The sequence below is a fragment of the Narcine bancroftii genome, chromosome 5 (genome assembly GCF_036971445.1).
Source record: "Narcine bancroftii isolate sNarBan1 chromosome 5, sNarBan1.hap1, whole genome shotgun sequence".
Classification (NCBI taxonomy): domain Eukaryota; kingdom Metazoa; phylum Chordata; class Chondrichthyes; order Torpediniformes; family Narcinidae; genus Narcine; species Narcine bancroftii.
Window position 1 is genome coordinate 83455804 of NC_091473.1, and position 13254 is coordinate 83469057.

A 13254-nucleotide genomic window follows, 5' to 3' on the forward strand; every position below is an offset into this window, starting at 1 on the left:
ACTCAGATGCTGCCTGGGCTTCTTTTCGTACTATGCCCAATGGGTTCCACACTACGTCGACAAGGCATGGCCACTTATCAAGACCACCTCCTTTCTCCTGTCAACCGAAGCCAGAGCAGCCTTCGACCGCATCAAATCGGACATCACCACTGCAACACTGCACACCATCGACAAGTCCATTCCATTCCAAGTAGAGAGTGGTGTATCCGATTTTGCACTGGCGGCCACCCTGAACCAGGCTGGCCGGCCAGCCAGTAGTCTTCTTCTCCAGGACCCTCCAGGGCCCTAAGAGCCGATACTCCTCTGTCGAGAAGGAGGCCCAGGCCATAGTCGAATTGGTACGTCGTTGGAGGCACTACCTCGCTGGCAGGCGCTTTACACTGCTGACCCACAAACACGTGGTCTCGTTCATGTTTAGCAGCACCCAGCAAGGTAAGATGAAGAACAACAAGATCACTAGGTGGAGAATCGAACTCTCCACCTTCAATTATGGCATACTGTACCGGCCTAGTAAGCACCAGACACGCTCTCCAGGGGGACTTGCACCAACTCCACGAGGAGCTCTGACATCCGGGGGTCACTAGGTTCACACACTTCATTAAGGCTCACAATCTGCCCTACACGGTCGAGGAGATTTGCTCCATGACCCGAACCTGCCCAGTGTGCGCTGAGTTCAAGCCCCACTTCTTCCGCCCAGAGAACACCCATGTCATCAAAGCCACCCAGCCATTTGAACGTCTAAGCGTGGACTTCAAGGGGCCCCTACAGTTGACCAACCGTAACACTTACTTTCTTATGGTGATCGACGAGTACTCTCACTTCCCATTCACTTCCTCAGTCATAGAGGCCTTGCACAGCATCTTCACCATTTTCGGGTACCCCAGTTACATCCACAGTGACCGAGGGTCCTCATTTATGACCGTGGAGCTGTGGCAGTACCTCCTTGAGCGTGGTATTGCTTCAGGCAGGACCACCACCTATAACCCACGCGGTAATGGGCAGATCGAAAGAGAGAACACTTTCCCTCCAGTCCAAAGGCCTCCCCACCGCTCGCTGGCAGGACGTACTCACTAGTGCCCTACATTCCATCCGCTCCCTCCTATGCACCACGACGAACACCACTCCCCATGAAAGGATGTTCTCTTTCCCAAGGAAATTCGAATCTGGAACAACCACGCCGGTGTGGCTCACTGATCCTGGACCTGTCCTCCTGCGACGCCATGTCCAGTACTCAAAGAATGACCCTCTGGTTGACTGGGTGATGCTACTCCATGTGAACCTACATTATGCTTACATTGAGTACCTGGACAGGCGGGAGGACATTGTCTCAGTAAGGGACCTAGCCCAAGCCAGATCAAACCCAGCACCTCTCCGAACCCAACCACCTCCAAATCCTTCTCCCCTAGGTCACTTGCTGGAACATAGGGATCAGCACCACCCCACCAGTGGTAGTGGCAACAACTCGGGCCAGCATTCCGACAATGCCGTTGGGGAATTGAGCGAGGCGATGTACGCACCCAATGATCCCTCCAGCGACTCTATTCCAGCGGCCCCATTCCCAGCACTACGCCAGTCGTACCGGATGATCAGGTCCCCCAACCACTACAGCCCCTCACCTCCTGCCAGTCTTTTTCTCTCCCCCCTTTTTTTTCTTAAAGCCCCTCCATTCATCCCAGGGTCAGTTCTCAAAGAAGGGGTGAATGTGATAGTATGGATTCTATCACTGATGTATATATGTGTATATTGTAGTATAAGATGGCTGTGACTGGCTGAGAACATAGCCATGCCTACTGGCAGGTCTTAAAGGGTTGCTCCTAGCCAGATCCAGATCATTCTGGACTGGTCGACCTACATGTGATACGCTCCAGTTTTTTGTTAATAAAAGCCTTGGTTCAGATCAACAAGTCTTTGATTCTTTCGACGTGCACTACACGAGTGTCCTGTCTGTGCAGAGTGTAAACCACGCTTCCACGTTGATTAAGGCGTCTAGACCATTTGAACGCCTCAGCATAGATTTTAAAGGACCACTACCCTTAAATAATAAGAATACCTATTTCCTTAACATCATTGATGAATTCTCTCATTTCCCCGTCACTACACCATGTGCTGATGTTTCTGCTAGTTCTGTTATTGATATGATTTTTAGTATTTTTGGTTGTCCTAACTTCATTCATAGTGACAGAGGGTCAGCTTTCATGACTTCTGAACTTAGGCAATACCTTCTTGATAGGGATATAGCTACAAGTCATACAACTAGCTATAACCCATGGGGTAATGGTCAAGTGGAGCACAATATTGGTACAATCTGGAAAGCTGTCACTCTAGCACTAAAATCATAAGGTCTCCCCACCAGCCGCTGGCAAGAGGTGCTGCCGGAGGCTTTGAACCAATCCGTACTTTGCTTTGTACAGCTACCAATGAAACTCCTCACCAACGTCTTTTTCTTTTCCTTAGAAAAGTGAAAACTGGATCAACTTTGCCAACTTGGCTATCTAAACCCGGAGAAGTTTTGTTAAGAAAACATATTAGACCCAGCAAGGCTGACCCGCTCATCGAGCATGTGCAACTGCTTCATGCTAATCCGCAATATGCTCATGTTATTTTTCCCGATGGAAGAAAGGACACTGTTTCCCTTTGGGATCTAGCCTCTCCTGGTCTGCAGCCTGCTAGCCCTTCCACTGACCTGACTCCTTTTTTATCCTCCCCATCTCGAGAAACGCTCGAGGAGCAACATTCCTTTCTCCATGCTCTCCACTCCCTTCCACACCTGCCAACAAAAGTCCTTCAGTTGGAGATAAGTCTCCCCCATCTGTGCCTTTACGTAGATCAAAGCCTCCACAAAGGCTATGTTATGACCATTTCTAATCTTTGCTATAATTACAATGAGCTCAGTTGCAGAGTGTTTTCTCAAGGATCGCAACTTGTTTTTTTACTCTGTATTCTCATTTATTCTATTTGTAACCCTTGCTCTTCTGTAAATTTTTTCGTTTGCTCTTATTGCATTTTATTAAAATTGGTCAATCTTGGGAAGGGGGTGAATGTGATGATGTAATGGGGGGGCCTATTATACTGATTGCTTGCTATTGGCTTTGTCTGTAGAGATACTCCACCCTACTGGTATAACAGATGGAGATATTTTCCCACTGGCCAGTTAGAGGTGGTTAATAAAAGCCCTGTATTGGTATAATACTTGACTGGTCCATATCTATGGCATATCACAGGTGAGGTCTGCGGGTGAGGTTTGAAAAAGTGGAAATCAGAGATACTGATTTATATTGCAACACAATCAGAACAGGTGCAAAACTGTTCTTAAATGGATCCATCAGAAGTTGGTCGTGTGGGTATGACACATATTATACCATTGAGAGCAGATTGACAAATAGGTTAACAGCCATTGATCTTTGACCAAAATGTTCACGTAGTTTCAAACACTAACTAGTATCAAACCTGTAAATTCACAAAACTAGCAGGTCCATCATCGTCCATAGGAGGCAAAGATATATAACCAATGTTTCGGGTTTGAGCCCTTCATCAAGGAATGAGCGAAAAACAGGAAGATGCCTGAATAAAAAGGTGGAGGGAGGAGGGAAGAAGGGACAGGGGGAGGAGCACAGGCTAATAACCAAGAGGCCAGAGGTGGACATAGATAGGAAGGCAGAAGGAAATGCTGAGAATTGATTGGGTGAGGAGGGTAGCTCTATGTATGTTGAGCTGAAGGAAAGGATATAGAGGGATAGGGAAAGACTGAGAGAGAACAAAGGGTGTGGAGCTGGAAGAAAGGAGACATAGTGATACAAAAAGAGAAAATGGGTGGGGGTGGGGGGGGGGGGGAAGTGGAAGCAAACATGAACCAGAGAAGTTGATGTTAATGCCATCTGGTTGGAGGGTGCTCAGACAGAATATGAAGTGTTTGTCCTCCAATTCGTGGGTGGTCTCAGTTTGGCAGTGCACAAGACCATATCGCCTTGAGAATGATGTGGGGATTTGAAATGGAGTGGCACTGGAGATTAAAGCAGATAGAGCGAAGATGCTCAACAAAGCATTCTCTGTGCCCAGTCTCGCTGATGTAGAGGAGGCCACGACAGGACCACCAGATGCAATAGATGACACCTGCAGATTCATAAGTGAAGTGTTGCTTCTCTTGGAAGGTCTGTTTGGGGCCCTGAATGGTGGTAAAGGAGGAAATGTAGGTGCAAATGTAATATTTTCCATGGAGACAAGGGTAGGTACCAAGGGGGCGATTGGTGGGAAGGGATGAGTGGATGAGGGAGTCATGTAGGGAGCAGTCATGGCAGAATGTGGAGGGAAAGACCATGTTGTAGATTGTGGAAATTGTGGAGGATGATATTTTCAATGCTGAGGCTGGTGGGATGCTGGATGAGAACAAGGGGAATCCTGTCAAAGTTGCATTTGGGAGCTGAGGGACTAGGGTAAATGTATGGGAAATTGAGCATATGCCGGTGAGGGCTGAGTTGATGCTGGTGCAGGGGAAGCCACATTGTTTGAAGAAGCAGGACATCTTGGATGATTTGACTTGGAAGACCTCATCCTGAGAGGAGATGTGATGGAGATGGAGGAATTCTGCGAAATGAGTGGAATCCTTAGAGAGGACAGGTTATGAAGAGGTGTAGTCAAGGTAAACTGGGAATTGGTGGGTTTGGAGAAAATGTCTGTCGAGAGTTTGTCTCCTGAGGTGGAGATGGAGAAACTGAGAAAAGGGAGAGTGTTGCTAGAAATGGAGCAAGTGAATTTGAGGTCCGGGTGGAATTTGGCAGTGTAATGGATAAAATTAATGAACTCTTCACAGGTGAATGAGGCAGCATCAATGTAGTCATCAATGTAGCAGAGGAAGAGTTCAAGAGCCTTGCCTGTGCAAGTTTGTAGCATGGATTGGATCATGTAGCCATCTAAAAGGCAGGTAAGCTGGGGGTCTTGAGGCAGAGACGCCAGCGAGGATAGGATCGTTTACTCACAGTTAACGTCAAGACAGTTCTGCTTATGGGCATTTTTTTTTAATTGGGAAAAATATGTTTGTTTCTATTTTTAATGTTTATTCTTAAAAACAAATTCCATGTGGATATTGTTTAAAAAAACCTGTTTGGGTATGGGAGTGTCAGATATGAGCCACAATGCTGGGCCAAAAGCTCCTCCATCTTGATGGAGATCAGTCGGGGGTGCAGGGCTGGCCAGCACGAGCCAAGCCATGGATGCAGAGTGGGCCGATGCCGTCTGAGCTGTGGGTGGTGCAGGACGGGGTGGACCGGTGCGGGCTGAGTCAAGCCAGGGGTGCAGACCGAGCCGAGCCGGGGGACCAGGTGGGCTGGGACGAGCTGAGCTGGGGGTACAGGATGGTCCATGCGAGCTGAGCCAGGGTTGTTGAGGGACGGGCTGGGTCAAGCCAAGCCAGGGTTCTGGATGGCCTAGGACAAGCTGAACCAGGGGTACAGGGTGGGCCGTGTGAGCTGAGTTGGTGGTGGATCAGCTTGGGCAAGCTGGCGGAGTCATTTTCTGTGCAAATGTTGGGCTCTCAGGCTCTGGTCCAATAATTTCAACGGTAATTAAAAGTTCTGAGATATTCTTGGTGATATTAAACCTAGACCCAAAAATGCATTTTTTTAAAAAATATACCTTGGAAACACAGTGGTCTCTTTTTTCTCAGGCAAGGCTCATCATTCCACTTTCCCGCATTTGATGCCACCTTGATATACATCTCCACACAGTCTTCCCTTTTCTTTTTATTGTTGGGTTCACCTGGAGCCCAGTTCATAGCCTCACTCTTTATTGTACGATTTGTTCCGATCCAGGTCCAGATGTTGTGTATCCTCCTCAAACCAATCCAGACGTGAGCAGATCCCTTGGGCAAATATTCCATCAGATACCTGTTTTCTTCCATATTCTGTATTGCCACCATGTCAGTGTAATTATGTTGACACCATTTCCGTGCATTCTTCCAATTCCTGGTTTTATTAGAGTAGTGGTATATCCAACCATGCACACGTCCTGACATCAAAATTTCTGTAAACCAAAAATTGTGCGAATATTTTCATTAGCTTGTATTTCTGCAAAATTGCTCCCTGCATGAAAGGGTTGATGAATCCCCCCCCACCACCCCCCGCAAAGTAAGCACAAGGTTTGATGTATACAGTTAACTGATGAGCATTATTTGAAAACACAGCTGTCAATTGATTGCCATCAATGAGCCCTAATTTAGCAGAAAAACAGATTAAATCAGTGATTTTCAAACTTTTTTTTCCCACTCACATACCACCTTAAGTAATCACTTACTAATCACAGCACCTATGGCATAGGGAATACTTAAGGTGGTATAAGTGGAAAGAAAAAGTTTGAAAACCACTGCATAAACAAATAATGACATAGCAATGCCAGAGGGCCATACAACAAAGAAGCAGAAGAATCAGTCCATTGTGTCCTTTCTACCATCAAACCCCAGCTGTACTTTTTCTTCTTCAATCTTCCTCAGCTCTCCTTCCCCCATCTACATTACAGATGTCATCATCTACACAACAGACATTTGTTCAGACGCCAATTAATCTACAACTTGTATGTCTTTGTCATGCAGGAGAGCTCCAAAGTCACCCCAGATAACCGCTGAAGAATGGAAGTGAATGCAAATCAGTGTTCATCACACAAGCAAATTTTAAAAAATACAGGTATGTGGCAGATTTCTTTTCAGTCTTCTGTGATTCTTTTTAAAGGTACATTCAACCTGCCACACTACCTCGTGTGGCACCTTCCACTGGGAACCATACCTGGGAGCCCCTTCCAGGCACAAAATGCAACAGTATCTATTATCCATGTCTGGTAACTGCTGCCCTGTAGAAATTTGGAACGGGGAAATCTAAAAAGGGGGCGGGTTGAGAGAAAAAAAATGGGAGAGGGAAAGGTGTGTGAGAATGGGAAGGGAGAGAGAGGAGGTGGAACACAGAACTTAGATTGGACATCCGTATCCACCTCCCTTTGGTTAAAAACTGAATTAAATTTCAATTCAATCTTCAGCCACTCACTCAGAGTTGAGCTTTTTACCTATCATCTAATGATCCATTGTCTACTCCCTTTCTTATTCCCTCCACATCTTTTCTCCTTCTATCTTTTTCAAATTTTCCCTTCTTTCCTCGCACCATTTCTCCACTTTGGATGTACGGTGTGACATAGATCTGATTGTGAATCTAATCTGTTTTTACTTTACATAAAGTCCTCTCCATCGCCCTTTAACCATATAACCGTATAACCATATAACCGTTCACAGCACGGAAGCAAACTCCAGATGATCTCCATGATAACACAGCAGCTGGAGCATTTGCTCAGTGAAGTGCAGTCAATCCTGGGCCCTCACTCCAATCTGCAGAAATTCTGGAAGGGGGGTGTGAGAGATGAGTAAAACTGATATAAAAATATGAAGATGAGGAAACTAATATAGATATATGGGTAAATGAATAAAGCCAGTATGAACAGGATAAGAAATGGATATTAGAATGTAGGAAGTAGAGTTAGTCTGAATAAGATAAGGGTCTTCTAGCCCTAGATAGAAGCAGGTTTTGCATATGTAATTAGTAAGCCCTAGATTAGCAAGTTCTACATATGAAGAGTTGGGAAAGTGTAAATTAGAACAAAGACATTGTGAATAAGGACAATGGGATAATGACATGATGAGACACCGACAAGATACCCCCTGGTCCTCCAAGTTCACAGAAACAGCATGTAGGCAGACAGGATTGCCTAATGCCAAACCTATCCAGGAGGCAGAAGAATGTAAGAGGGAGGGTATTCCTATACTGAAATAAACTGTATAAAAGTTGGGTGAGCCCCAGTGTATGTGTGTAAGGGTAAGGGGAAGCACACAACTTTGCATTGTTGTATAATAAATGTTCTTTGTTCTCAATTTTTGTCTCGAGCAATTTCTGTGAAGATACATCTGTTTCTAACAAATGGGGACTCGTCCAGGATCCCACTCCCTCCACTGACAGAGTGCCCGACAACAGGGGTAGGTGCACCCCAGCTGATTCAGCTGGACTCACGGACAAAGGGTGACTGGTCAGTGGATGAAGCGAGTGATATCCGAGAAGAGGCATTGAGAACAAACAACGAGAGGACGTTAAGGAAGCGCGCTAGAACTAGCTACTGGACCTCAGTAAGAGAAATTTTACTTACCTGTTAGTATGTGTTGGAATCTAGGGGTTAAAACATTATGAAAGAAATTATTAATTAATAAGTGTTTATTTACTGCATGGTTCAGGGGAAAAGAGGAATGTGATTAAGTGGCAATCACAGCATGGAGCAAAGTTGGCCGAGCAAAATGGTCTGCTCCCAAATACAGGGAGAGGAAATGCATAGAACGATTTAGGAGGAATGCTCAAACTAAAGGAGGTGGTGAGTAGCACAGGAGACACAGGCCAGACCAGAACAAAGAATGGCCTGCAAGAAACAAAGGGAATGGAAAACCAGTCTAGGAGGAAGATTAAGGCATGAGGAGGTGTTAAAGAGAACAGCAGAAATTGGCCAGACAGGGACAGAATGGTGATTAGAAATATCTGGGGATGAATTAATTTCTGATCAAATCAACAGGATAGTCTGGCCTGGAGGATTAAGATGGGAGCGCTACACCCCAGATATCTGCAAAACAGGAGATGACTTGTGATAACCCTTATGAAAAAAGATCTAGCAAAGGAAGACAACTTTTGTTCTGTATGATAATGAAATCTAGCAAAGGAAGCCAACTTTTGTTCTGTATGATAAGGTTGATCTATATAAATTGAGCCAACTGGACAATAGGGGTCAGTCTTGGGGAATAGCTCACTGTGCAGGTGACCTATGAACTAACGATTGACCCAGAGCTCTGTTAAGTTTTATTCCTGTGCTGTGTAATAAATTGACTGTTGAATCGAATACCTTCTCCTATCACTTCATTCAAAGAACACGCTGGACTCAGACCACACATAGACTAAATTAAGAGTAAAGTAAAGCCAGAGTCCGACATATGGGAGGTGTGAGTAGTAAGGAAAAGAGTCCTAGTGAAGGATGAGAGGATCAGATAACCAAGCAAAGTCCGTTAGGATTAATGTTATCTGATTGGGGTGCGGGGAGAACCCGTGGGAAGGACAAACTGACCATGGTCACATATTGTTGTTTGGAATGGGTTAAAAGCCCGATTAAGGGGAGCTCTGTATATTAAAGGGAGCTCTGTATATTGGCCAAAGCTCGGATCCAAGGATGACTGGATGTGTCAAGCATTGAACATCTGGCTCTATCAAAACCAAAGAAATAATCTTGAGAGCAGAGAATATGCAGCCTGCTGGCTCAGGGGATCGTTTGATCAACTGGTTTTGAATGAAAAGGAATGCAAGGACAAGAAAGATAAGGAACCTTTTGTCCCTGAAACACAAGGATGGGATGTGTTACATTCCCTTCCTCCACCTTATGCTCCTCCTATGCCGGCTCCTATCTTTCCCCCCCTCCCCCACCCCCCACTATGCTCTACCCTTCTGCACCTTCCCCTCCTCCCCCACAGCTAAAGAAAGGATAAGAAAGTAGGGGTGGTATAATGACCCTTCACAAAGTACTCGATTACCACCTCTATTGACAAGAGAGAGAGGCGATTTTAATTCAGAGCAGTGTGAGACCCTCCAGGAAGAAAGGGCAGAACCCTTTGATTCATTTCCCAGAGAGCAGGAACCTAGACATAATAAGCCAAAAACTAACTGGATGAGACCTTTACAGGAAGTTCCCATGGGAGGGGGTCTCGGTTTTGTAAATGTGCCCCTGACTAGTCTGGAGGTGTGTAATTTTAAGAGAGAATGCCCAATGCAAGCCAGGGAGACGCGATCTTACGCACTGATGTGTTGGAATATAGGGGTTAATTAATCATAGAAAATATGTCTTATGTACTATTCAGTTTGTATACATGAATTCAGTACTATGTAACAATTTAATATTTACCTCATGGTGAAGGGAAAGAGTAATGTAAGTAAGGGGCAGCCACAGTATTAGCGAAGTTGGCTGATTACAGTAGGTTTAGAATTGCCTGCTCCCAAAATACAAAAGAGAGGATATGTATGAAACAATTTAGTAGGAATGTTATGGCAAAAGGAGGTGTTGATTAGCACAAACAAAAAGAATCCTGACAGAGACTGTCAGAAACAAAGAGAATGGAATCAGTAAAAAGCTAAGACAGAAGGAGATGTTTAGTAGAACAGAAGAATATGGCCAGATGAGAACAAAGAAATAATTAGAAATATCTGGGGTATGAATTGATTTCTGATCAAAACAACAGGATATTCTGACCTTGAGGATTAAGATGGGAGCTCTACCCCCCCAGATAACTGCAAAGCAGGAAATTACTTGTGATAAATCTTATGCAAGAAATCTAGCAAAAGCCAACTTTTGTTCTGTATAAGGTTGAGCTATATAAACTGTAGAGACTGGACAGTAGAGGTCAGTCTTGGGGAATAGCTCACTGTGCAGGTGACCTATGAACTAACGACTGAACCAGAGCTCTGTTAAGCTTTATTCTTATGCTTTGTAATAAACTGATTCTCCTCTCACTTCATTTAACGAACATGCTGGACTCAGACGACACATAGACTAAATTCTTTGGCTTGGCTTCGTGGACGAAGATTTAAAGGACGTGGAGGGGGAGGACGTGGAGGGGGAGGACGTGGAGGGGGAGGACGTGGAGGGGGAGGACGTGGAGGGGGAGGACGTGGAGGGGGAGGACGTGGAGGGGGAGGACGTGGAGGGGGAGGACGTGGAGGGGGAGGACGTGGAGGGGGAGGACGTGGAGGGGGAGGACGTGGAGGGGGAGGACGTGGACCTGTCCTCGGGCCTGCGCAAAGGAGCTTTTAGGTGGAGTGCAGTGCGCACAGTACTGGCCCCACCCTTTACACCCATGGTTCGTGTGCCGTGGCCAAGCAAGCTGGGACGTGGCAGCGAGGTCCTTGGGTCGTAGGTTTTATATCGGAGTGACCTTCTCCTATGCAGGTTTCTTACCCGGGCTGGAGGGGTCTACCTCCCCTCTTAGGTTGGTCCATACTGCCCGGACCGGGGCCGAGGCCGCCGCCGCTCTCCCTGTGCCCGGACCGGGGCCGCCACCCACAACTCTCCGGGCGGATAGACTAAATTAAGGGTAGGGTAAAGCCAGAGTCTGACAGATGGAAGCAGATTATGAATAGGGGGGGTCACGTTTCTCAGTCAATACACACCGTGGGGCTGCACGGAGAACCATTGGTAAATTTAAGCATAGGACCCCACAGTGACAAGATGGTATTTTTAGTAGATTCTGGAGCAGCCCGGTCTAGTATTTTACAACCACCCGAGGGTGTTAAGATAGAGGGGACCGTGATGATTTTGGGAGTAGGAGGAAGAGACTTTACAGTCCCTGTATTAAGAGATGTAAGAATACAAATGGGAGAAAAGGTAATAACAGAGGATATTTTACTAGTTCCCCAAGCTGGAGTTTGTTTGTTAGGACGAGATTTACAGGACCAATTGGCTATCGGCACCAGACCACAGGAATCAGGTATCAGGGTTCAATTGTATGTATTAAGCGAGGAAGATCAAGAACTAATAAATCCTGGAGTATGGGCAGAAAGAGGCAACAGAGGAGTGTTAGATATTCCTCCCCTGCAAGTTACTTTAAAAGATCCTGAACAGGTAATTAGACGAAAACAGTATCCAATTCCTATGGCTGGCCGAAAGGGGCTGCAGCCAGTAATTGACCAGTTGGTGAAAGATGGTATACTCGAACCTTGTATGTCACCTTTTAATACCCCAATTTTACCTGTCCAAAAACCAGACGGTACCTATCGATTAGTGCAGGACTTGAGGGAGCTGAACAAAATTATTCTCACCCGTCACCCGGTTGTACCTAATCCCTATACAATAATGGGTAAAATCGATCCCCATAGTAAATGGTTTAGTGTGATTGACCTCAAAGATGCTTTCTGGACCTGTCCGTTAGCAACAGAGAGCAGAGACATGTTTGCCTTTGAATGGGAAAATCCTTTACTGGACGCAAGAATCAATACCGGTGGACGATCCTTCATCAGGGCTTTCGACCAGGTCTTAGAACAAATACTAGATGAGGCTCCTCGGAGAGAGAATTGTCAGTTGATACAATATGTTGATGATTTGTTAATTACGAGAAAAACTTACGAATTAGTTAAACAGTATACTGTTGAACTTTTGAATTTTCTGGAGAATAAGGGTCTCAGGGTGAGCGAATCCAAATTACAATTTGTTCAATCAGAAGTTAAATACTTAGGTCATCTGGTAAGTCAGGGAACTAGGAAGATAAGTCCAGAGAGGATATGTGGTATTCTACAGATCCCCCCTCCCAAGAATGCCCAAGAACTTGGGAAATTCCTTGGTTTAGTGGGATACTGTAGAATCTGGATTGAAAATTATTCTAGCCTGGTCAGATTTCTCTATGATAAACTCACGATTCTAGGGGGCGAAGCTGTTGTCTGGACAGAGGAAGAGATTAAAGATTTTAACTTGGTGAAACAGCACCTTATTAGTGCCCCAGTGTTGGCTTTACCCAACCTAAATAAGCAATTTGACCTATATACCAATGCGAAAGGAGGTGTAGCCACCGGAGTACTAACACAAGAGAGGGCAGGCTGTAGACAGCCAGTTGCTTTTCTGTCAAAAGTTTTAGACCCTGTTTGTCGTGGTTGGCCAGAGTGTGTGCAAGCCATCGCAGCCACATCTATTTTAGTTGAGGAAGGACGAAAGATTATGTTTGGTGCCCCAATGATAGTTCACACCCCTCACACAGTCCATAATATTCTCTTACAACGTGCTGGAAGGTGGCTCACAGACTCTAGAATTTTAAAATATGAAGCGATCCTAATGGATAGGGATGATTTGACCCTGATTATGAATAAAGAACACAATCCAGCAGCTTTCTTGGTTTCTCCAAATTCTGACGATACCATAAATGAGTTAGAGCATGTATGTTTAGAGGTAATAGATTTACAGACCAAAATTAGAGAGGATTTAAGCGATGAGCCTTTACAGGAGGGTGAAAGGTGGTTTATTGATGGATCTTCTCGTTGCATTGATGGCACTCGCTATAGCGGGTATAGTGTAGTGGATGGGAAAGAAGGAGTAGTGATTGAAGCCGGTCACCTTCCCGGTCATTGGTCAGCACAATCTTGTGAATTGTATGCCCTCTGTAGAGCTCTCCAGGGTCTAGAGAACAAGGTGGGCACGGTCTACATGGACTCAAAATACGCT

General features: G+C 45.5%; 1 protein-coding gene across 9 annotated transcripts in view; it reads right to left on the reverse strand.

Moving 5' to 3' along the window:
- Positions 1 to 13254, reverse strand: part of LOC138763639 (P-selectin-like) — a 104305-nt gene that overhangs the window by 72406 nt on the left and 18645 nt on the right. For 8 of the 9 annotated variants that reach the window (XM_069938125.1, XM_069938124.1, XM_069938122.1 and 5 more), the window contains exon 3: positions 5629 to 6015. The exons of the other annotated variant lie outside the window; for it this stretch is intronic. In XM_069938125.1, the coding sequence (XP_069794226.1) occupies positions 5629 to 6015 (387 nt within the window). The remainder of the gene's footprint in view (positions 1 to 5628; positions 6016 to 13254) is intronic. 9 annotated transcript variants of the gene reach the window in all.